The sequence below is a fragment of the Abramis brama genome (assembly GCF_963993115.1).
Source record: "Abramis brama genome assembly, chromosome: 8".
NCBI lineage: Eukaryota > Metazoa > Chordata > Actinopteri > Cypriniformes > Leuciscidae > Abramis > Abramis brama.
Genome location: NC_139970.1, coordinates 5,434,109 through 5,458,503, shown reverse-complemented (window position 1 = coordinate 5,458,503; position 24,395 = coordinate 5,434,109). Strand labels below are relative to the sequence as shown.

At 42.6% G+C, this 24,395-nt stretch overlaps 1 protein-coding gene across 2 annotated transcripts; it reads left to right on the top strand.

Annotated features, from left to right (window-relative positions):
• The first annotated feature begins 161 nt into the window (after positions 1-161).
• LOC311088095 (bactericidal permeability-increasing protein-like) lies at positions 162-24,395 on the top strand. 2 transcript variants are annotated; one of them, XM_084121751.1, is made up of 16 exons: positions 162-225; positions 8,399-8,508; positions 14,154-14,265; positions 14,487-14,615; positions 16,395-16,547; positions 16,661-16,724; positions 16,840-16,900; positions 17,271-17,362; positions 18,161-18,337; positions 18,518-18,577; positions 18,812-18,979; positions 22,879-22,943; positions 23,764-23,806; positions 23,901-23,964; positions 24,110-24,186; positions 24,318-24,395. In XM_084121751.1, the coding sequence occupies exons 2-16, from the start codon at positions 8,412-8,414 to the stop codon at positions 24,366-24,368; spliced, it is 1,413 nt and encodes a 470-aa protein (XP_083977877.1). In that variant the 5' UTR covers positions 162-225; positions 8,399-8,411; the 3' UTR covers positions 24,369-24,395. The 2 variants fall into 2 exon arrangements, with proteins under 2 accessions (XP_083977877.1, XP_083977878.1); XM_084121752.1 differs by having other exon boundaries at positions 176-225; positions 8,402-8,508.

The window sequence follows — 24,395 nt, the reverse complement described above, 5'->3', positions numbered from 1 at the left end:
TGTGTGATTGATTAAATTTGTTTTTTGTAAATATGTTTTTTATTTTTATTATTTTTATTGAAAGCACTAGTAATTATCCTTCAATATTGAAAGACACCCAGAGCAGGAACTGAACACGCGCCCCTCCCTTGTGAACGGTGTTCTTTTGAAGCAGCTTTTGAGGAAACACTCGCACAGAAACACTCACTTTCCCTTCAGACACCAGGCTGTGCTGTATGTTTTGAGGTACGTTACAATTTCATATCAAATATGAATAAGAAAGTATTTATTAAATAATGTTTTTTCATATACAAACTTTTTTTTTTTCCTGCAAGGGATTCATGTTGGATATAAATATAAACATACCAAACATAAACTTTTTGAAACTTGTTGAAGCTCAACTGGTAGAATGGAATGCCAATGTCTGGAGTTTGATTGGCAAGAAATATACAAGCTTATCAAATGTCAAACTTAAAACCACAGTTAGTCACTTCAGATAAAAGCATCTTCCCAATTGATAAATATAAATGTGCTGTCTTTATTTGAAATCGCTGCTTTCTTCTCTGCTGTGCAACTCAAAAGCTGCAAGACTGTAAAAGATTCTGAGAGATGAAGGGTTTTTATACACAGATCAAACTGAAGCATCCAGTGCTCAGCATACAGATTACTGTTCTCATCGTCAGAGAGTGAAGATACAGATTACTGTTCACGTCGTCAGAGAGTGAAGATACAGATTACTGTTCACATCCTCAGAGAGTGAAGATACAGATTACTGTTCACATCGTCAGAGGTCAGAGAGTGAAGATACAGATTACTGTTCACATCGTCAGAGGTCAGAGAGTGAAGATACAGATTACTGTTCACATCGTCAGAGACTGAAGATACAGATTACTGTTCACATCGTCAGAGACTGAAGATACAGATTACTGTTCTCATCGTCAGAGAGTGAAGATACAGATTACTGTTCACATCGCCAGAGAGTGAAGATACAGATTACTGTTCACATCGTCAGAGGTCAGAGAGTGAAGATACAGATTACTGTTCACATCGTCAGAGACTGAAGATACAGATTACTGTTCACGTCGTCAGAGAGTGAAGATACAGATTACTGTTCACGTCGTCAGAGAGTGAAGATACAGATTACTGTTCACGTCGTCAGAGAGAGAAGATACAGATTACTGTTCACACCGTCAGAGAGTGAAGATACAGATTACTGTTCACGTCGTCAGAGAGTGAAGATACAGATTACTGTTCACATCGTCAGAGAGTGAAGATACAGATTACTGTTCACATCGTCAGAGGTCAGAGAGTGAAGATACAGATTACTGTTCACATCGTCAGAGACTGAAGATACAGATTACTGTTCACGTCGTCAGAGAGTGAAGATACAGATTACTGTTCACGTCGTCAGAGAGTGAAGATACAGATTCAGATTACTGTTCACGTCGTCAGAGTGAAGATACAGATTACTGTTCACATCGTCAGAGAGTGAAGATACAGATTACTGTTCACATCGTCAGAGGTCAGAGAGTGAAGATACAGATTACTGTTCACATCGTCAGAGAGTGAAGATACAGATTACTGTTCACGTCGTCAGAGAGTGAAGCTACAGATTCAGATTACTGTTCACGTCGTCAGAGTGAAGATACAGATTACTGTTCACATCGTCAGAGAGTGAAGATACAGATTACTGTTCACGTCGTCAGAGAGTGAAGATACAGATTACTGTTCACATCGTCAGAGAGTGAAGATACAGATTACTGTTCACGTCGTCAGAGTGAAGATACAGATTACTGTTCACATCATCAGAGAGTGAAGATACAGATTACTGTTCACATCGTCAGAGGTCAGAGAGTGAAGATACAGATTACTGTTCACATCGTCAGAGACTGAAGATACAGATTACTGTTCACGTCGTCAGAGAGTGAAGATACAGATTACTGTTCACATCGTCAGAGAGTGAAGATACAGATTACTGTTCACGTCGTCAGAGTGAAGATACAGATTACTGTTCACACCGTCAGAGAGTGAAGATACAGATTACTGTTCACATCGTCAGAGAATGAAGATACAGATTACTGTTCACGTCATCAGAGAATGAAGATACAGATTACTGTTCACGTCATCAGAGTGAAGATACAGATTACTGTTCACATCGTCAGAGGTCAGAGAGTGAAGATACAGATTACTGTTCACATCGTCAGAGACTGAAGATACAGATTAGATACAGATTACTGTTCACATCATCAGAGACTGAAGATACAGATTACTGTTCACGTCGTCAGAGAGTGAAGATACAGATTACTGTTCACGTCGTCAGAGAGTGAAGATACAGATTACTGTTCACGTCGTCAGAGAGTGAAGATACAGATTACTGTTCACACCGTCAGAGAGTGAAGATACAGATTACTGTTCACATCGTCAGAGAATGAAGATACAGATTACTGTTCACGTCGTCAGAGTGAAGATACAGATTACTGTTCACATCGTCAGAGGTCAGAGAGTGAAGATACAGATTACTGTTCACATCGTCAGAGAGTGAAGATACAGATTACTGTTCACATCGTCAGAGGTCAGAGAGTGAAGATACAGATTACTGTTCACATCGTCAGAGAGTGAAGATACAGATTACTGTTCACGTCGTCAGAGAGTGAAGCTACAGATTACTGTTCACATCGTCAGAGAGTGAAGATACAGATTACTGTTCACATCGACAGAGAGTGAAGATACAGATTACTGTTCACGTCGTCAGAGTGAAGATACAGATTACTGTTCACGTCGTAAGAGTGAAGATACAGATTACTGTTCACGTCGTCAGAGAGTGAAGATACAGATTACTGTTCACGTCGTCAGAGAGTGAAGATACAGATTACTGTTCACGTCGTCAGAGAGTGAAGATACAGATTACTGTTCACATCGTCAGAGAGTGAAGATACAGATTATTGTTCACATCGTTAGAGAGTGAAGATACAGATTACTGTTCACATCGTCAGAGAATGAAGATACAGATTACTGTTCACATCGTCAGAGAGTGAAGATACAGATTACTGTTCACATCGTCAGAGAATGAAGATACAGATTACTGTTCATGTCGTCAGAGTGAAGATACAGATTACTGTTCACATCGTTAGAGAGTGAAGATACAGATTACTGTTCACATCGTCAGAGAATGAAGATACAGATTACTGTTCACATCGTCAGAGGTCAGAGAGTGAAGATACAGATTACTGTTCACGTCGCCAGAGAGTGAAGATACAGATTACTGTTCACATCGTCAAAGAGTGAAGATACAGTTCACATCGTCAGAGAGTGAAGATACAGATTACTGTTCACGTCGTCAGAGTGAAGATACAGATTACTGTTCACATCGTCAGAGAGTGAAGATACAGATTACTGTTCACATCGTCAAAGAGTGAAGATACAGATTACTGTTCACATCATCAGTGAGTGAAGATATCAAACCCCTGCCATGCATGCCTATGCATTGACTTGGTTAAAACTGATTAGCAGTGTTAAAGGAAATAACTGTTATAGCTTTAGGATAAAAATTATGGTAAGCTGTGGTCATAAACACTGCTATATGTGTGTCTGAGCAGAGTCCTCAAATAAGCAAATGTGTTTTGGTCTTAGTATCAGTTCTCTATCATTTAAGGAAGTGACCGATGCAGCTGAACTGAGGGATCATGAATGACATTTAATACAAACTTCTGCTAAAGCAGATAATTTGTGGAATGCAAATATAAAATACAGGCCTACACTCTTTTAGCAATACAAAGGTCAAGGGCTCCATTTACACACATACTGATAAATGTACACTGAAAGCAGTGTCGGTTCAAATCATCCGAAGAGGCGTTTGGATGCAGAGAAGGTCAAACACATATACAGTCTAAAGACATCTAAGATTTGTTATCTGCTGCTGGAGCCACTTAAATGAAGATTAAAAAGAGAATACACTACACCAATGAGTTTAATACACAGCATGTATTAAAAAAAATATATGACATCAGATTTTTTTTTTTTTTTTTTATCATAATACAATTGATGTGATGTTTGGTTAAATTATATTTTCATCTTGACCAAAAATAAATAAATAAATAAATAAAAACGGTGTGTGTGTGAGAATTAACACCAAAATTCTAACTAAATGTACACTCAGTAATTGTAATAATAAATTGATGTACTGTCAGGATTCCATCACCATCTCCTTCCACTCATTCCCTCACTCTGCCCACTCAGTCATTCACATGCTCATTGTCACCTGATTACTAATCACCGTCACCTGGACCTCATCATCAGTTCACCCATATATACCTGCTACAAACATTCAGTCATTGTCTGATCTCGTCTATACATGACACAGACTCTCTGCCATACTTACTTGTATACCTACCTTCGATCCCGATCTTCTCAGCCAGTCACCATTCCGTCTTCTAAGGAACTCCTTCATCATCATCTGCAAGAGACAGAGAGAGAGAGACTTGGTTACACTTCAGTTAAGCTATCATCTGAAATTCAACTTACTGTTTACTCACCTGTTTCGCTGTACCGATCCATTCTGCAAATTAAAGCATTTAACTTACCATTCTGTCTGCTTCGTCTATGCCAAACCTGACAGAAGATCAGACCACCATGCAGAATCCTTCGGAATCCACAGCGAATTCACCGGTCAATCCGATCGCCATTCATCAACACACCTCTTCAGCTTCACTTCCTCAAGCGCCCGTTGCTTCATCACTGCCTCAGCGTGTCCCATGGCCCGACCAGCGACATTCTCCGGTGAGGCGGAGTGGGTTTCTACTTCAGGTATCTTCGTATTTCTCCATGCTCATCCTGGGACACCCCTGGTTAGTTCAACATCAGCCGACGCTCCACTGGAAATCTGGTGAAGTATTACGTTGGGGTGAGTCCTGCCATTTGTCCTGTCTATCATCCATCAAGAAAATCCCTTCTTCATCATCGACGCCTCAGAAGAGGTCCAAAGTTCCTGTTTGTTCCACCTCGGTTGAGAGCCCTGAAGTAGAGCATCAAGTAGAGATTCCATTGGAGTACCAGGTGTACCAGGATGTGTTCAGCAAGAAACTGGCTACTAAACTACCACCTCATCGGCCATGGGACTGCGCAATCGACTTGCTACCTGGAGCCACTCTACCTAAAGGTCGTATCTATCCACTGTCCATCCCGGAGCAGAAGGCCATGGAGGAGTATGTGGAGGAGGCTTTACAACAACAGTTCATCCGCACATCGACCTCCCCTGCCGCTTCAAGTTTCTTCTTTGTGGGTAAGAAGGACGGAGGCTTGAGGCCCTGCATCGATTATCGTTATCTCAACTCTCAAACCGTCAACAGTTATCCCCATCCTCTGGTCCCAGCTGCCTTGGAGCAGGTGCGTGGGGCTCGCATATTTTCGAAACTGGACCTTTGGAGTGCATACAACTTGATCCGTATACGGCATGGAGATGAGTGGAAGACAGCGTTCGTCACCCCATCTGGCCATTATGAATATCAGGTTATGCCCTTCGGGCTGTCCAACCGCTCCAGCGGTCTTCCAAGGGTACATGAATGAAGTGTTCCGTGAGTACCTCAACCACTTTGTGATTGTCTACATTGACGATATCCTCATCTATTCATCTTCAATTGCTGAACACCATCGTCATGTCATTCAAGTACTAGAGAAACTGAGAGAACACAAGCTTTACCTGAAATTGGAGAAGTGTGAGTTCCATATCACCTCAGTTCAGTTCCTGGGTTACATCATAGATCAGCATGGTATCCAGATGGACCAGAGGAAGGTGGAAACAATCCAAGACTGGCCATTACCCACATCTGTCAAAGAACTTCAAAGATTCCTCGGTTTTGCAAACTTCTACAGAAGATTCATCAAGAACTACAGTCTCATCAGTGCTCCTCTCACATCTTCATTAAAGAATCGACCCAAGTCTCTGTCCTTGAATCCCACAGCTATCCAAGCCTTCTATCGCCTCAAAGAAGTCTTCACGACAGCACCAATCCTCATCCATCCAAATCCAGAACTTCCTTTCATCGTTGAGGTCGATGCATCTTCCACTGGGGTTGGAGCGGTGCTGTCACAGCGGCAGGGTGAGCCTCCCAGACTCCATCCATGTGCCTTTTCTCAAAAAGCTGTCCCCGGCGGAGCAAAACTACGACATCGGCAACCGGGAACTGCTAGCCATAAAACTGGCTTTAGAAGAATGGAGACATTGGCTGGAGGGAGCAAATCACCAGTTCGAAGTAATTACAGATCATCGCAACTTGGAATATCTTTGTGAGGCAAGAAGATTGAATCCTCGCCAGGCCCGCTGGGCACTCTTCTTCACTCGATTCAACTTCGCTGTTACTTACCGTCCAGGAAGTAAGAATTGCAAGGCAGACGCTCTTTCCAGACTCCATCATTCATCTTCAGAGGACCTCAGTACTGAAACCATCCTCCCTCCAGCCTTAATCCTCAGTCCCATTCTCTGGGACATCGACCAGCAAATCTCTCAGGAAAATTCTCGCCATCCTGCTCCGCCGGGAGGTCCAGAAGGGCGTACTTTCATACCTCAACATCTTCGTACTCTCCTTCTGGACTCTGCTCACACAGTTCCGGGCTCTGGACATCCTGGTAGCAAGCGTACCCTCTCGCTCCTCAGTCAGCGGTACTGGTGGCCATCCATCTCCGAAGATGTCTCCAGGTTCGTCCGTGGCTGCTCAGTCTGCGCCATCACCAACAATCCCAGGAAACTACCTGAGGGTAAACTTGTGCCACTACCCAGACGCCCTTGGTCACACATCGGAGTGGACTTCATGACTGACCTTCCTAGATCCGGTGGATTTACCTGTGTGCTCGTCGTTGTGGATAGATTTTCCAAAGGCTGCAAGCTGATACCTTTACCTGGTTTACCCACGGCTTTAGAAACAGCTGAAGCATTGTTTCATCATGTATTCCGAAATTTCAGCATTCCAGAAGACATCGTTTCGGACAGGGGACCCCAATTCATCTCCCGGGTGTGGCACGCCTTCTTCAAGCTCCTCGGGGTCACTGTCAGCCTCTCTTCAGGATATCATCCGCAGACTAACGGCCAGACTGAGCGGAAGATTCAGGAGATAGGACATTATCTGCGAACTTATTGCCACCAGTACCGATACCTCCCCTGGGCGGAATACGCCCAGAATTCCCTCACTCAGCGTACCACCGGGCTCACCCCCTTTCAGTGCTTCCTTGGATATCAGCCACCTCTCTTCCCTTGGTCGGGTGAGCCCTCGGAGGTTCCAGCTGTCGACTTTTGGTTCCATCAGAGCGAGGGGGTATGGGACTCTGCTCATGTGCATCTACAACAGGCAGTGCGGAGGCACAAGGATCAAGCGGATCATCTACGAGCCGATCCACCCCAATACCAACCTGGTCAGAAGGTGTGGTTATCGACGAGGGACATTCGCCTCCGCCTGCCTTGCCGTAAGCTGAGTCCTCGATTCATTGGACCTTTCACCATCCAGAGGCAGTTGAACGAAGTAACCTACAGACTCAACCTTCCACCTCAGTACAAGATCTCTCCTTCCTTCCATGTCTCTCTCCTCAAACCCTTCACTGACCCAGTCTCTTCTGTTCCCTCAGATTCCACCTCGGATGACGTGCCTCCTCCTCCCGTTCCTGTGGAAGAAGAGGCCATCTACAGAGTTCGATCCATCATGGACTCCCGGCAGCGAGGTCCCCGTCTGGAGTATCTGGTGGACTGGGAGGACTACGGTCCAGAGGAGCGTTCCTGGGTGCTCCGTGATGATATCCTAGATCCAGCCTTACTCTCCCAGTTCCATTCTGACCATCCTCGCCGCTGGCAACATCTCTCTTCTTCCCAGCCGTCAAGAGCCGCCTCGGGAGGGGGGGGGGGGGGGGTACTGTCAGGATTCCATCACCATCTCCTTCCACTCATTCCCTCACTCCGCCCACTCAGTCATTCACACGCTCATTGTCACCTGATTACTAATCACCGTCACCTGGACGTCATCATCAGTTCACCCATATATACCTGCTACAAACATTCAGTCATTGTCTGATCTCGTCTATACATGACACAGACTCTCTGCCATACTTACTTGTATACCTACCTTCGATCCCGATCTTCTCAGCCAGTCACCATTCCGTCTTCTAAGGAACTCCTTCATCATCATCTGCAAGAGAAAGAGAGACTTGGTTACACTTCAGTTAAGCTATCATCTGAAATTTAACTTACTGTTTACTCACCTGTTTCGCTGTACCGATCCATTCTGCAAATTAAAGCATTTAACTTACCATTCTGTCTGCTTCGTCTATGCCAAACCTGACATGTACCAAATGTGATACTTTTTTAGCTTTGCAGTGTAAATGCCTGTCAAAAGTTAAAAGACAGGTTAATCTCATGAGTTATATATTTTGTCTTACACAGCAGGAGTTGAAGGATGCAGCTGGTAATTTATTTCCTGATGATAGTAACATACACACATGCAGATTATCCTGCATTAAAAGCTCTTCTGTCAGAGAAGGGTCTCAGAGATGGTAAGTTTTCACTGCATTGATCTGAAATTATATCTAACAACATTCTTTATTGTGAGTTAGACATGATAGCTACTGTCCATCAGGGAAATGCTCAGTGGTTGTTTTCTTTAATATATTATACATTTATCCACTGATTCCTTTCATATGTAACCTTTTCCCTCTAAAATCTAAATTTTTAGTAAGAGGAAAACTTATTTCATGTCACCAAAACAGGATGACATCCGTGAATGTTAATCATAAATGTTTCTAGGCTGGCAGTAGTAGGACATAAACACCAGCCACTGGCACATGCAGTGATAGTGTTGAAAACTGGGCTTAAAGGCACAATATGTAATATTTTTGGATTAATATACCCCAAAACAACTAGAACAATCTTATATATTTAGTTGACTTGTGTGCTTGCATTATCCCAAATGTTTCCAACAATGTTTAAATCCAGAGAAATCACAATTACAGAATTACAGAATCACTTACAGAATACACAAATGACCCAGGAGGGGGCTGCATATGGAGAATCACTGAGGTGTCCAGCCGCAGGTGGAATATTTCAACACCAGGGGTGGCAAGGTGGCTTGCCGAGGGAAAGACACATGCTTAGAGAGGCCTACAGTGGAAATACACATGTGGGGGTCGCCCAGAGGGGGAACTATGCACATGGAGGCACCTAGCCAAGCGCAAAAGCTGCCGGTGACATAACTCTGGCACTGACGTGAACAGTGCTGAACGAACTCAGGGCTTATCAGGCTCACCTGAGGAGAATATCGCACGTATCCCGTCCGTGGAGAGGAATGTCGAGCAAGTGAAGACACCTGAGCAGAATCTAGTACCGGCTGGTTGAAGCGAGTACATGAGAAGAAACTGGCTCCACTCTAAGATTGTAGAATCTCGCGAATGTGTTATTTGTCACCCAGCCTGCAGCTCTACAGATGTCTGTTAGCGAGGCGCCATGCGTTAGAGCCCAAGAGGAGGCCACACTCCGGGTGGAGTGAGCCGTCACACCAAGGGGGCACGGTCGACCTTGCTGCTGGTATGTCAAAGCAATGGCGTCCACTATTCAATGAGACAACCTTTGCTTGGAGAGAGCCTTTCCCTTCAGCTTCCCACCATAACAGACAAAGAGCTGGTCCGAGGTCCTGAAACACTGCGTTCTGTCTATGTAAGCAAGGAGGGCACGTACTGGACAGAGCAGTGCCAAGGCTGGGTCTGCCTCCTCCGAGGGCAGCGCTTGCAGGTTCACCACCTGATCTCGAAAGGGAGTGGTGGGAACCTTGGGCACATATCCAGGCCGGGGTCTCAGGATCACATGAGAATTAGCCGGCCCGAATTCCAGGCACGCTTCATCAACGGAGAATGCCTGCAGGTCCCCTACCCTATTAATGGAGGCCAGTGCAACCAGGAGCGCTGTTTTCATTGACAGGAACTTAAGCTCCACTGATTGCAGAGACTCAAAGGGAGCACTCTGCAGGGAAGTTAGTACCACTGAGAGGTCCCAAGAGGGAACGAGAGGAGGGCGAGGAGGATTTAGTCTCCTCGCTCCTCTTACGAACCTGATGATCAGGTCGTGTTTTCCAACGGACTTACCATCAACTGCGTCGTGATGTGTGGCGATAGCGGCAACATACACTTTCAGGGTGGAGGGAGACAGCCTTCACTCCAACCCATCTTGCAGGAACGAAAGCACAACACTGATCGGGCATCTCCAGGGGTCATCTCGGTGAGAAGAACACCAGTTGACAAAGAGGTTCCACTTCAACACATAGGCATGTCTCATGGACGATGCTCTAGCGGAAGTGATGGTAGCCACCACCGCTGGTGGTAGGGTACTCAAACCTGCCTCGTCCCCTCCAGGAGCCACATGTGAGATTCCAGAGATCAGGACGAGGGTGCCATAGGGTGCCCCATCCCTGAGAATGAAGGTCCTTCCTCAGGGGAATTGACCAGGGAGGTGCTGTCGCGAGGAGTACAAGTTCGGAGAACCAGGTCCGGATGGGCCAATGTGGCGCAACCAAAATGACCTGCTCCTCGTCCTCCCTGATCTTGCACAGGGTCTGTGCAAAAAGGCTCACTGGGGGAAACGCATACTTGCGTAGGCTCTGCGGCCAGCTGTGCACCAGTGCATCAGGAAATAGAACAGGTCGCAGTGGGACGAGTCATGGGAGGCAAACAGGTCTACCTGCGCGTCCCCGGACTGATCCCAAATCAGCTGAACCGACCGGGGATGGAGTCTCCATTCTCCAGGGAGAGGCCGAAGCCGTGAGAGCTCGTCGGCTGCACAGTTCAGGTCTCCCAGAATATAAATGGCTTGAAGCGACCTCAGATGCTTCTGACTCCATAGGAGGAGGTGGCGGGCGAGTTGCGACATACGGCGGGAGCGTAGACCACCTTGTCGGTTGATGTACGCTACTGTCGCGGTATTGTCTGATCGGACTAGTACGTGCTGACCCTTGAGCAACGCATGGAAGCGGTGCAGGGCAAGATGTACAGCCAGCAACTAGAGGCAATTGACATGCCAAAGGCGCTGGGGTCCTGTCCAGGAGCCCGCGGCAGCATGTCCATTGCACATGGCGCCCCAGCCCGTGGTGGAGGCATCTGTCGATACAACAACATGCCTGGAAACTCATTCTAAGGGCACTCCGGCCCGTAGAAAGCTGAGGTTCGTCCACGGGGTGAAGGTCTGATGGCAGGCCGGAGTCACTGGTACTTGGAGCGTGCCGTGTTGCCATGCCAACCTCTGGACTCGATCACGAAGCCAGTGCTGAAGTGGTCCGTTATATGAAGCAATCCGAGCGGCGTTGCTGGGGCTGTGGATGCCATATGCCCCAGGAGCCTCTGAAATAGTTTCAGTGGAACCGCACTCTTGCCCTCCAATTGACGGAGGCAAGTCAGCAGTGACTGCACGCGCTCGCTCGTAAGCTGCACGCACATGGCGACCGAGTCGATTTCCAAACCAAGAAAAGAGATCCTCTGCACAGGGCAAAGTTTGCTCTTCTCCCAGTTGACCCGAAGGCCCAGACAAGCTTGGTGCACTAGGTCCCTGTGTTCGCAGACCTGGTCTCGAGAGTGAGCTAGGATCAGCCAGACGTTGTGATAGTTCAGGATGCGAACCCCGTGTTCCCGTAGAGGAACAAGGGCTGCCTCGACGACCTTTGTGAAGACACGAGGAGACAGGGCTAGCCCAAATGGGAGAACCGCGTACTGGTATGCCCACCCCTCGAAAGCAAACCGTAGGAACGGTCTGTGTCGAGGTAGAATGGAGACATGGAAGTAGGCGTCCTTCAGGTCGATCACTGCAAACCAATCCTGTGGCCGCACACATTCAAAAATGCGTCTGGCCGTGAGCATCTTGAACGGCAGCCTGTGAAGGGAGTGGTTCAAGACACGCAGGTCCAGGATTGGCTGTAACCCACCGGATTTCTTGGGGACAATGAAGTAGGGGCTGTAGAACCCGGACTTCATTTTGGCTGTAGGGACAGTCTCGATCGCACCCAGGGTAGGACCAGCGTTCCACGGAGGTCTGCTCTGCTAGGGTTCTGGCGACAGAGGAGGACGAGAGTGGCGAGGCCCGTGGGCGGCGCACACTGTCATCCGAGAACTCTGTGACAGAGGGGGATGAGAGTGGCAAGGCCCGTGGGCGGTGCACACTGTCATCCGAGAACTCTGTGACAGAGGGGGACGATAGTGACGGGACCCATGGGCGGCGCTCACAATCATCCAAGGGATGGGGGTGAGAACACTGAGAACATGACTCATCCACAAACGCTGCCTTAGCGTGATCAACGCCCAAACACGCAAGGCAGCGATTGTGCCCATCAGAGTCAGAAACAGTCCGACCGCAACCAGAAGTGCACGGGCGAGGCATCTTTAAAAAGACGTGCCGCGTGCAAGCTCTTTTTGTGAGAGGAAAACTCTGCGGATGTTGAAGTGGTCAGGGAGAACACACTCACTGGCAGATCACTGCACAGATCAGCAGGCAATGTGAACAAGCTGAAATCGCCGTCACACCAACACCGGAGAGTTGCTCGTCTCGAAGAGATGTAGAGAAAGAGGAAGAAAACTCAGGATTTGGCTTGTGGAGTGAAGAGATGCTCTTGGCTCCGAAGCGAAAACATACTGAGCTATGCCAGCGTACTTCCTTATATACCCATGGGGTGGGGCATGCAAAACCCGCAGACCCAAGGCATTTCCATTGCCACTGGCTCGTTTTCTAAATCTCGAAGGTGATAGGCTTTCTATGCGAAATCCCATTTCGTTGTCACTGACATAACTCGTAGTGACCACGAAAGGGAACAGCATTTTCTCCACCATACAATGTTTTAAAATTAATTATAACAGATAGGCATAATAAAAACCAGGGCTGTTGATTTAACGTGTTCATTTAATTTATTAGTTATGGGAAAAATTAATGTGTTAAACTTATTAATGCATTTAACACACCCTCCTGCCCCAGATCAGACTTACGTAGTTCATCTTACATTTCATACAGTTTATTGGTGATGAACATGGTAACAACACACTGTGTGATCGAGCCTATAGAAAACAGTTAGTTGCTCTTAACATTTAAGATATCAGGGCAAAAATGCCCCATGTGAGTTTTTGTCTCATATTTATATTGTAGGCTATATGACATCGCACAATTTTGTCAATGAAAATTTTACCTATAATGCCAGAGCAGAACTGTTGTGAACTAATGATTCAATGGCACATTCATAAAGAGAGCCATTTACTTAATTCCTGAATAAATCAGCTGTTTGAACAAATCGAATGAATGAATGACCCAATGACCTACTCATTTAGATATTTACCGCCATCTACTGGCAGTTTTAGCTTTTTATTTAAAGTATAATTTAATTAACTTGCGATTAATTAAGCACCACATTGTGTAATTAATTAGATAAAAAAATTGTAATTGCTTGACAGCCCTAAGAAAAACACCAACATAAAATGTCCTAGTCCTCTCTTGTGCCTTTACTGTCGTCATTCCTCCTTATATCCTTCTGGAGCTCCTCCGTGGGACTCGAGACCGGTGTGTCTCTCAGTAACTCACTCCACCGGCCTTGCTCCGCTCCTAGGCTCTCAGTGAAACTTACATACTGTGCCTTTAAGAATACTTGATATAGCTTTTGATGCGACCATCCAGAGTTTGAATCAACCTTTTTCCAATCACATTGTTCTCCCTTTTCCCATCAAATATCATATCATCATATTCAGAGAGGCATTTATTTTAAATAAAAGTGAAGATAATTTTTGGTAAGTGGAAATAAAGTCCCCTAATGGTCATTTAATAGCATCTATCATTCCCTTGCTTAATGGGTATTTATTGAAAGAGACATGACAGAATGTAATATAAATCCACAAATATTTAATGTTTTAATTATTTTGTTTGAATACTTAAAGGGTAACTTCAGCAATTTTCTTGAAACAAATATGGTAACACATTAGTTTAGGGTCCAATTCTCACTATTAACTAGTTGTTTATTAGCATGTACTGTATATTATTAGGATATTGGCTGTTTATTAGTTAGCCAAGATTTATTAAAAACTCACACTGCCAGCGTGAATTAACCCTTTAAAATACAATCTTGTAATCATGAGGATGCTAAAGAGGTGATATGTGCTTCTGTATCTGTTTCTGTACATGTGTTCAGTGTCTCAGATGTTGTCTGTCCAAATACAAAGCAAACTGAAGAGTACTGAAATCCCAGAGGTCCAGGGTGGGGTGGACATCAAGATCGGCACTGTACATTATGTCTTATCAAAGTCAGTTTGTTGACAAACAATCAAAGCAAATTAACTAATTAAAATGTCTTTAATTTTCACAGATACTAAATGCATATATTCAAACACAAATACATGAAATTCAGTCAGTAGTTCTTATATTCATCACATGTAATAAACAGTTATTTTAACTTAGAAAATATGACTGCGTCTACATGAATATATTCCATAAATGGTGAACCGTTGTGTTTTTGTCTTTCCAGCATGCGGGTTGTGGAGTGCAGCATGCCAGACCCGTCACTGGTGTTTGTAGAGGGAACTGGTGTATCTGTGGAAGTCAGTCAACTCACACTAGCCATCAATGGCAACTGGGCAACACAGTTTGGCATAATGTAAGTGTACCAGTGAATCATGGGCAAGGGGACAGCAATCAAATCAGTTTCACCTGACGTGACCTTGAAAATAAATAACATTTTCTATAAACCTTACTACACATTCACATGAACTTAGTCGATAAGAAGGACCATGCACACAGACATAAGTCAAATAAACCCCAACAAGGGGGATCAAGAACCCAACATAAAGTGGTAATAACCGTTGGTTTATTTATATCCCACTTATTACACAGAATTGACTTATAAATAAATAATTGGGCAAGAACTACTGATTTGAGTAGAAAAAAAAAATATTATTTCACTTTTAATAAACTAATAGCTTCCACAAAGAAAAACAGTTCCCGCACTCTAGCAAACAGCTTTTATCCAAGACGAGCAAACCAGTTAAAACAAGTCGAACATGTAATGAAAAGATAATGTACAGTCATCCTGTTTATTAACCCTTTTCCACACAGCAACCATTTTGGCAAATGAGCATATATGACATTCCCAAAATAAAAATTGCTGCTCATTAGTCATTCTGAATAGACACAAAACCAACATATGTGACCCATGCTGGCAAAATGAGTCTGAATGAGCAAAAAAAATAAATAATTATTGTTATGTTATTTTCACAAAAACCTTCAAAATGATGTATGATTTGTTGGAATCAGACAAATAATTACTGAGCTACACCTGTTTGAAGTCGATAGAGTCAGCAAAGTCCATTTTGAGAAACATTGGGTTTTCTGAAGGTTTCAAAACAAAATCACCCAGCAACCATACCTTAAAATCCCTGGTAATAACACCAAATTTGGCACAAACCCAGTCAAAACCAATATCTATGGGTGCTGGAATGTCTCACGGTGTTGGTAAATTCTTAAAAAAATGTATTATTTTGGGTTAAAATGAGTTGTTGTAATGTGCATTACTGAGATTGTAATGCGTGTAATATTACCAATATTTGATCAGAAATGCGTTATATTACTGCGTTACAGCAAAAAGTAATACTTTTGTAATGCACTGACCCCAAGCTTCTCAGGGTCCTTCAGGGCATGGTTGCGATGACACATACCAAGATTCATAACAATACGTTGCTATATTCGTAAATAATTGCATTTTATTGCAAAACAATTATCAACAGGCAAAACGGCCAAATTTGATCAACACTGGGTCTTCCAGCAAGACAACAACCCAAAGTACATCCAAGTTGGTCCAGATTTTGTTGAGGGACAAGTGGCCCCTGAAAGCCCAGATCTAAATCTCATTAAGAATCTATGAGCTGGAGAAATTTGCCAAAGAGGAATGGGAAAGATCCCTCAAGATAGCTGGCAAGTTAAACATATCAAAGTAAAATGTTTTAAATAAGACATTGTTAATGTAAGAGTTGATTGTGTCACAGTGTCTGGTTTGTGTATCCCTGGGTAACCACTAGAGGTCCTCTTTCCCCCACGGTGTCATTCACTCATGAACTGCATTTCCCATAATCCTTTGTCTGTACTCATCACTCATCATTGCACGCAGCTGTTCCCTCTCACCTTGTTAGTATCTGTGTATTTATACCCTGTCTGTTCAGTCATTGTCACGGAGTCCTTGTTGTATGTCACCTGGCACTTCTGAGTTCTGCTCCCGGTTGTTTTCTTGTTTGTTTCTCGTGTTGGACTGCTTTGTATGGACTATGACCTTTTGCCTGCCTGGATTATGATTATGGATTACCCTTAAACAAACTGCTGTTGGATCTTACCCCGTTTGTTTATAAGATATGTCATATGATTGTCTTTTGTTCTATGATTGCAGCCATGATGGCGGCTCATTTGATCTGGCTGTGTACAATATCCACATCTACACCCTCCTGCAGTTAGCGGATGATGCTGGCCGTCTCTCCATCACCACTGTTCAGTGTAGTGCTAATGTAGGAGGTGTGAATATTCAGTTCCATGGAGGAGCTAGGTAAGTAGTAACAAAACATAAAAGACAGATGATACCTGAAGATACACGCAACAATTGTGAATATCTCTTATGACTACCACTAATAGAGCATTTCTATTCTTTCTATTCTGCAGCATTTTTTTCAAGCCATTTATAAGTGGTTTCAGTGGAAAAATATCAGAAATGATACGTGAGCAGGTTTGTCATTTTATCAAAACAAATTAGCCAACACTATTATCTGCTGCTGATGATATTACTCATTATGTCTTGTATTGTCATTGTCATTATTATTATTTTTATTTATTTTTTTTAGATTTGCCCGGCAATTCAACAAGCAATAAATGGATTAGAGACAACTCTACAGGAAATACCTGGTACTGGCACAAAAATGTCTGAAAATTATATATTATATATAGATCACATAGATTTATAGTTAAAAGAAGACATATTATGCATAAAGAAAACTATTTTTAGGACCAATAATTTTTTTTTTGCATTGTGGCATTATTTTCCATAATCATTATGATAAATGTGATTTAATTGTAATTCAAAAATCACTCTACTTCACCCTACTGTGGGTTATTTCAGCCGTATTATTGAGCTATTGCTACTTAATGACATTAATGTTGTTGGTGTGATTGTAAATACAAAATCCTTAGAAAACTACTTAGAAAACTACAGCACACATTACATTCCTCTTCATTAGATGACTACAGTAATCACGCTCAAATGAATTCTTTCTAGTTAACATACCCGTGGGTCCGTATATATCTCTGAGCATCCCTCTGACATCCTCCCCGGCTGTGACAGCACAAAGCTTTGAGTTAGATATTAAGGTAAGGATTTTTAATTCAGCATTTATAATAATAATTAAAGCCAGGCATACACTGTGCGATTTCAGCATTTATTTTATTAAATACCAACTCTCACTGTACGAGTAAATCGCATGTGATGTAAAGCCAAAGCTCACGATCTATACGGTCCGAACGTGGAGCTGAGACTTAAAATATCTATTTCGTGTCGCAATGGTTTAAATTCTGTTTTCAGGCAGGCGCAGTGAAGGGAAAAGGCACTGAGTTTAGGGCAATTGGTTCGTAGCTCTGCTTCAACTGTGCGATACCCTCACAAGAGGAGACCAAAAGTTCTAACATCAGTAATTAACCCGAGCATCTGATTGCCGGTCGGGAGAGGTTAATCGCCTGTCGTTTCCCGCTGTACACTGCACGACAAAGCTGAAATTCGGCCAGACTAAAAAAAAAAAAAAGAGTCATACAACTCAGGAATCGGCTCAGATTCAGACGAAAATTGCACAGTGTTTGCGCAGCTTAACATTTGTTACAACAGGGGTGTCCAATCCTGCTCATGGAGGGCCACTTTCCAGCTGATCAAGGTCTGCAGAATCACTAGAGACTTCCAGGCATGAGTGTTGAGCTAAACTCTCCAGGAGCAGGATTGGCTTCTCTGAGCTGTCCAACCATCCCTGAGCCCCAACTATTATTAGGTTTCTCTTTCTGAATATATTTAGAATTTGAATAGATTTCTTGATTTGTAAACAGTATTATAGATTTTATTTATTCGCTTTGGAATTTTTACCGTAACCTGCCAGTGACGTTTGGTTGTTGTTCCTGTGACAGGGAGAGTTTTACAGCCGCAATTCTCCGTCTGAACCGCCTTTCTCTGCAAGCGCGTTTGACGTGCCGTATGCAGAAAACTACATGCTTTCAGTGGCTGCCTCTGAGTTCTTCGTGAATTCAGCAGCGTATGCATTCCTCAGCTCTGAGGCTCTTCAAATCAACATCACAGATGACATGGTGAGGAAGTACAAAAAAATAAATACTTTTACCATCTCCAATGAATGAAACTATACAGCATTTGTGTTGGAAGAGTTCTGTATCTTACACTCATTATAGACTTACAAGGAATCATGCCCTCTTATAGATTTAAAATATAGATTTAGCTATTAAGTCACTCATTCTTCTCATTTAATGTAGATACCAAAGAGTTCTCCAATCCATCTGAACACCAGTCAGTTTGGTGCCTTCGTTCCACAGGTCAGTGTATGTACAGGTTGTGACTTTGTAAGGGAAAAATAAATAAATTATAAAATATCTTATGTTTAATGTCAACCAGTAAATAACTAGAGAATATGACTTGTATATACTGATGTAACACCAGTCACGAATCTCATGTGTATTTACATGTCTAAAATGTGTCTATAGTTTTCAAGTAAAATCAAGTTGTTATCAAGATGAATAATGTGCTCTGTTTACAAATTATTTGTTCAGCTACGCACATTGTATCCCAACATGGAGATGCAGGTGCTGTTATACGCCAGCGAGACGCCACTATTCTCCTTCAGTTCAGGGGTGATAGACATTCATGTGCCGGCTGCAGCAAAGTTCTCCGCTGTTAAACCTGATGGTACGCTGGTGCCTCTCTTCAGACTGGATGTGGTGAGTTTCGTGTTTGGATACACAAATTATGCACAAAAACATTGTATAAAAAAGGGAAGAGGAACCCTCACACTTTAACAGGAAAAGGCTAATATCAAAACTGCACAAAACATGTTGGCAAGACCAGGGTGGGGTGAAAGGTGGTGACAATTATAGGGGCCCCCGCTGTCCAGGGGCCCCACAAAATCCAGGAGTTATACTATATAGGCCCCTGTTGTATGAATAATTCTAATATTTATATTAGTTGTATGCCTGAGATTTAAATGAAAACCACAAAAACATGCAATTTGGTTAAATATTTTTTCCAAATATCTGCTTCTCTTGCCTCCCTAAAAATGGTTTAGTCTGATCTAAAGTATTTATTAATTATTCAGTCAGTGACAAACATCAGATGGACCCAGTAAAATTGTAAGTCCCACCCCAGCTTGTGAACAGAACCAATCAGAGTTGAAGCAGCAGTGCCTGAAGTTAACGATGAACTTGGTGGAAGAGCAGGAGATTGACTGAATGAATGAAAAATGTTGGGGAAAAGAAAACATAAACCAGGGTACTAGTAACGCCATAAAAACAAGGAGAGGGAGGCCAGGAGAGTTGTTGTATCCCAGTTGATCAAGACGTTCTTAAAGACAGGTTGTATTGTTATTTTGCTGGGAATAAGAAAATTGCCGTCTACAGCCTGCCGAGTACTGTCACTCTTCATTATCGGTGCGCACCACAATCCACCGAATGATTACGTGGTCAAAATGTTGTCTACAGAGCCAGGTTCTTCAACCCAGCAAATGCATGAAAGTAGGCCAACATCAGTTAGTGAAGGTCAAAGTGAAGAAGCTGAAAGTAGCGCCAGTCAGGACACAGTCACAGACAGCCCAATCTCAGCAAGCGCAGGGAGAAATGAAGGCGAGAGTGGGGGAGATTTTTTGACAGCTGATCCAGGATTATGGCCATAGAGGTTAACAGATCGTGAGCGTGAGGTGATCGTTAGAAAGCTAGCCACTGCCAGTCAGACAGACCTGAAAGCTATTATGCCCAAGGATTCAGAAGCCAAGACATTTCCAGAGTATCTCCAGTTTATTAAGTCAGCAAATGGGCGAGAAAAACAGAAGAGAGACTGGGTGACGTACAGTCTAAGCGTGGATTCATTATATTGTGTGCCATGCATGCTCTTTTCACAAGATAACCTCAAAAATCTGAAATATTCTATGATAGAAGCAAAAGGAATAGATAGCAGCTTGCAAAAACAAATACAACTGGAAGTTGAAAAAAACAAAAGCAATTCTTGAAAGATGTCACACTTTTTTTGACATCAAGAAACTTAGCATTCAGAGGAACCAGAGACAATTTAGGTGATGTCCGCAATGGTAACTTCCTTGGCACATTAGAGCTGTTGGCTCGTTATGATCCTCTGCTCAGTGATCATTTGCAAAAAGTGTCAGAGAGGAGGACAGGTGCAAGAATGACACATTACCTTAGCCCAGAATCACAAAATGAATTCATTGAGATCTGTGGAAAAAAAGGTCTCGAAAGAAATATTGACGGAAAGGGAGCATGCAATTTATTATTCTATGATCTGTGATGCAACTCCTGACATTTCTCATATGGAGCAGAATGTGATTCTGGTAAGATATGTAGCAAAGAAAGAGAAAGAGAATGACCAGTGGGAGATAATTGAGCGTTTTTTACACTTCAAGGCTTTCAATGGTAAGACTGGCCGGGAAATATCAGAAATGATATTGAAGACTTTGGAGGAGCATTGCATTGATATTTCAGATTGCAGGGGACAAAGATTCGACAATGGGGCAAATATGTCCGGCAAAGTGAAAGGGGTTCAGGCTGAAATGAAGAAAATAAACCCTCTTGCCACATATTCACCCTGTGCCACACACTCTCTGAATCTTGTTGGTGTAAAAGCAGCAGAGTCATGTCCTGAGGTGTCCACATTTTTTGGCTGTTTGAACCGCTTATACAATCTCTTTAGTGCAAGTCCAGAGCGGTGGGCAATCCTTAAAAGTCAGACTGGCTGCTCCCTTCAACGCTTGTCAGAGACCAGGAGTGCGCGCATAGCTGCAGTTAAACCTGTTGCAAACCACTTGCCATCAATTATAGAAGCTCTGGACACCATCTGTGCTCAGTGCAGTTTAACAAATGAAGCTAGGTCAGAGGCCAGTGGTCTAAAACAGTACTTCATGTCCTTCAAAGCTACAGTTCTTCTCTCTGTATGGAAGAAAATCCTGCAGTCCATTGAAGACAGAAACACAATTCTACAATCAGGGAAAATGTCAATGGAAGTTGGAAGTACAACATACAGGCACTGAAAGAAGAGATGGGAGTTTTGCGAAACTCATGGGATCATCTTTTAGCAAAAGCCTCCCTCATTGCAGAAGCTATGGATGTGCCCAGGGGGTTTCCAGTCCGCCACAAGAGAAGGAGAAAGAAGTTTGGAGATGAGAGTCAGAGTTCAGAGGATGCAAACCAACAGGAGACAGAACAAATTTGGTTTCGGAACAATGTGTTCCTTGTCGCATTGGATAGTAAAATCTCTGCCTTGGATACCCGCTTCCAAACCACTGCAAATATATATGAAGAGTTTTCTGCAATCTTAAAGTTAAAAGACTTAGAAGAAGATCAGATTCCCCCAGCTTGCCACTCATTAGTGAGCAAATATACAGAGGACCTTACAGCAGGCTTTGAGAATGAAGTGAGGCATCTTAAGTCTGTGTATAATGCCAGTCAGTCAGTCTCCTCTCGACCTGCTGAATTCAGTCTACATGATGAAAAAGAGCATTTCTGGACAAGTGTGTGTTGCAGTGCGCATCTTCTGCACTCTACCTGTCTCTGTTTCTGGTGCATCTCAGGTCTACCCAAACTCAAGAGAGGTTTAAAGTCGACATGAAATCAAAATTGACCCTATTTACTTTGTTAGCGCATATTACTAGTCTTGTGGTGAACAATTAATCTGTGCAAGTTAATACACAGATTATTATTATTTTTTGCCATGGGAATCTTTAATCAAAATCTGAAAAGTTACTTCCGGTCTGGAATGGTGTTCCTTCTCTGATAACGTCAGTTTGACAGCTTGGGTTGAAAACACTTAACCACTCCTCAAACCTTTAGTCTGCTGTGAGCAGAGATGGAGAGGAGGAGCGCTAGAGTAAAACCCTGCCCTCTGTTCAATATTCCGTTTACTTGGAAATGCGTCTAACACTGGAGAAAAGTCGTTTGCAACATCCGGTTCACAGGGACTTTAATAGCCTTGCCCGACTTTCAATTGAAAGCCAGCTAAGCAGACAGCTGGACTTCAAAGAAATCATAAGTGACTTTGCCAATAAAAAGGTCTGACAATGGGATTTTGGTTCATCCTAGGTGAAGTGACGTGTAAGGTCATCAAAGGTTAAAGATCAAGCAAACCGATATACATATAATAATGATTCGTATAATTTTCATAGTTATTTCAATGTTCATTACTGAAGGAAAATTTGTTTTAGTGTTTGCTATTTATTTGCTTTTATATTTAATGTTATATTTGTGTATTTTGCTTTTGCTGATGTTCAGTAAAAACCTTTATTTACATGTATTTGTTGTTATTAATGTGTTATCAAACACATTATCTGCTTTGTTATTTTGTAAGAAAATTCTATTAAGTTACATGTGAGCCTCCATGCTCATATATTGTACAGTATATGATATTGGTGGAGGGTGGTGGGGGCCCACATCAATATTTTTTCAGGGGGCCCCGAATCCTCTAGCCACGGCCCTGGACAAGACCTTCTATAAGCTGTAAAGTCGAAACTGCAAACAGTGATATAGAACCATGTGTTCACCAAATTGATCAATTAATCAAAAAGGAAACAGCAATTCAGCTTAGAATTAACTTTAGTGTTCTTCTCTCACTCCACCTGCAGGACGGCAGTTTCAATGGAAGTGCTTGGATTAACAAAAACCTGATTGGAGCTTTCCAAATGAAAAAGTGAGTTTCACTGATATTTGTCCAGTTAAAACGCAGTCAAATGAGCTTCATTTTAAGTTGTGTTTTCATTTCAATCATGCATTGCAGTTTTTGGTAACGCTTTAGATTACAGCCCGAAAGGAAAGTACTGTGCAAGTAAAACAAATTTACAACGTACCTTTCTGTAATTATAACGTATCTATAAAGTACGTAAGTGTAGGTATAAGGGAACAATATGTAAAGTTTGGGGAATAAAGGGGTAACAACCTGGAAAATTAAATTATTTCTACTGTAATTATTTTAGAACTAAGGGGCACTTATTCTTCTATTATGATACAACACTCTTACATTTGGGAGCAATTTATTAAGAACATACTGCGTAGGTTTTTGTTATAATAGTGTACTAATACGCAAAGGCTTTTTAAAATTACAGGGTACATAGTGTTTTGATAGCAAAAGTGCACTGATTAAGTTTGGGCTTCTGTGTTTCAAGGCAAGTAAAACTAAACCTATTTAAACTTTTGCTTAAATACTGGGTAAATATACTCTTGTTTCATGTAGTTACAGGATAAGTGTGACATTGCGGGCTGTAAATTAAAGTTTGTTACCCTCTTGTTCCATGTATTTACAGGGTAAGTACATAAACACGTACAGTACTTTCCGGGCTGTAATCTAAAGTGTTACCCAGTTTTGTTTGTTTTTTGTTTTTTTATTAAGTTCCCTGAGGTCCACTTATAATGTTATTAGTATCAAACACACTTATATTTTAGAAATAATTGGCCATTTTCTACATATGAAATAAGTATTCTACATCATCTTTTGCCCTGAATGCTGCATCAAGTTTAACGCTGACTCTCGGATCATCTGAGATTGGTGATTTTAAGGTGAGACCAGACAGTGATGATTCATGTCAAATATTCACTTTAGTAGATCAGCATTATGATATGTTTTATCTTTGTCTAATCATTCAATGTACAGACTGACACACTCGAGCAAATGTCAGTGATGGCAGTGAAGATGTTTGTACTTCCAAAAATAAATGGTAAAAAATCTCTTAATGATATTGCATTTATTACAAACTTGCAACCAAAAAAGCAACTTCTGAAAACTATAGACTTTGCAAAACAGTTTTTTTTTAGAAAGTCTGGGAACTGATAATTAACACCTTTTTCCACTTTACATTTTAGCGGCCCTGAAGGCTGGTTTTCCCTTACCCACACTGAAAGGCTTTAGTTTGATCAATTCTCAATTGCTTATAAAAAATGTGAGTACTATTAAATGTTAAACTATTTAATGTTTGTATTGTGAAATGTATGGGGTTTGGATTTCGTTTGATATTGCAAAATTGTTGGAAAACACAGTGATACAGTCTGAATTTGTTTGTGACTTTTTCAGGGCTTTGTGGCCATTTTTACTGATGTCCAGGACTCCCTGACGGGCCTCTGAGCTCCACACATGACCTGCACAAAATAA

Coding starts and splice junctions, on each gene's coding strand:
- LOC311088095 (XM_084121751.1), top strand. CDS start 8,412: ATGCAGCTGGTAATTTATTTCCTGATGATAGTAACATACACACATGCA. Junction 16,901..17,270: donor AACTCTACAGGAAATACCTG/GTACTGGCACAA, acceptor AATTCTTTCTAG/TTAACATACCCGTGGGTCCG. Junction 18,338..18,517: donor TCAACATCACAGATGACATG/GTGAGGAAGTAC, acceptor CATTTAATGTAG/ATACCAAAGAGTTCTCCAAT.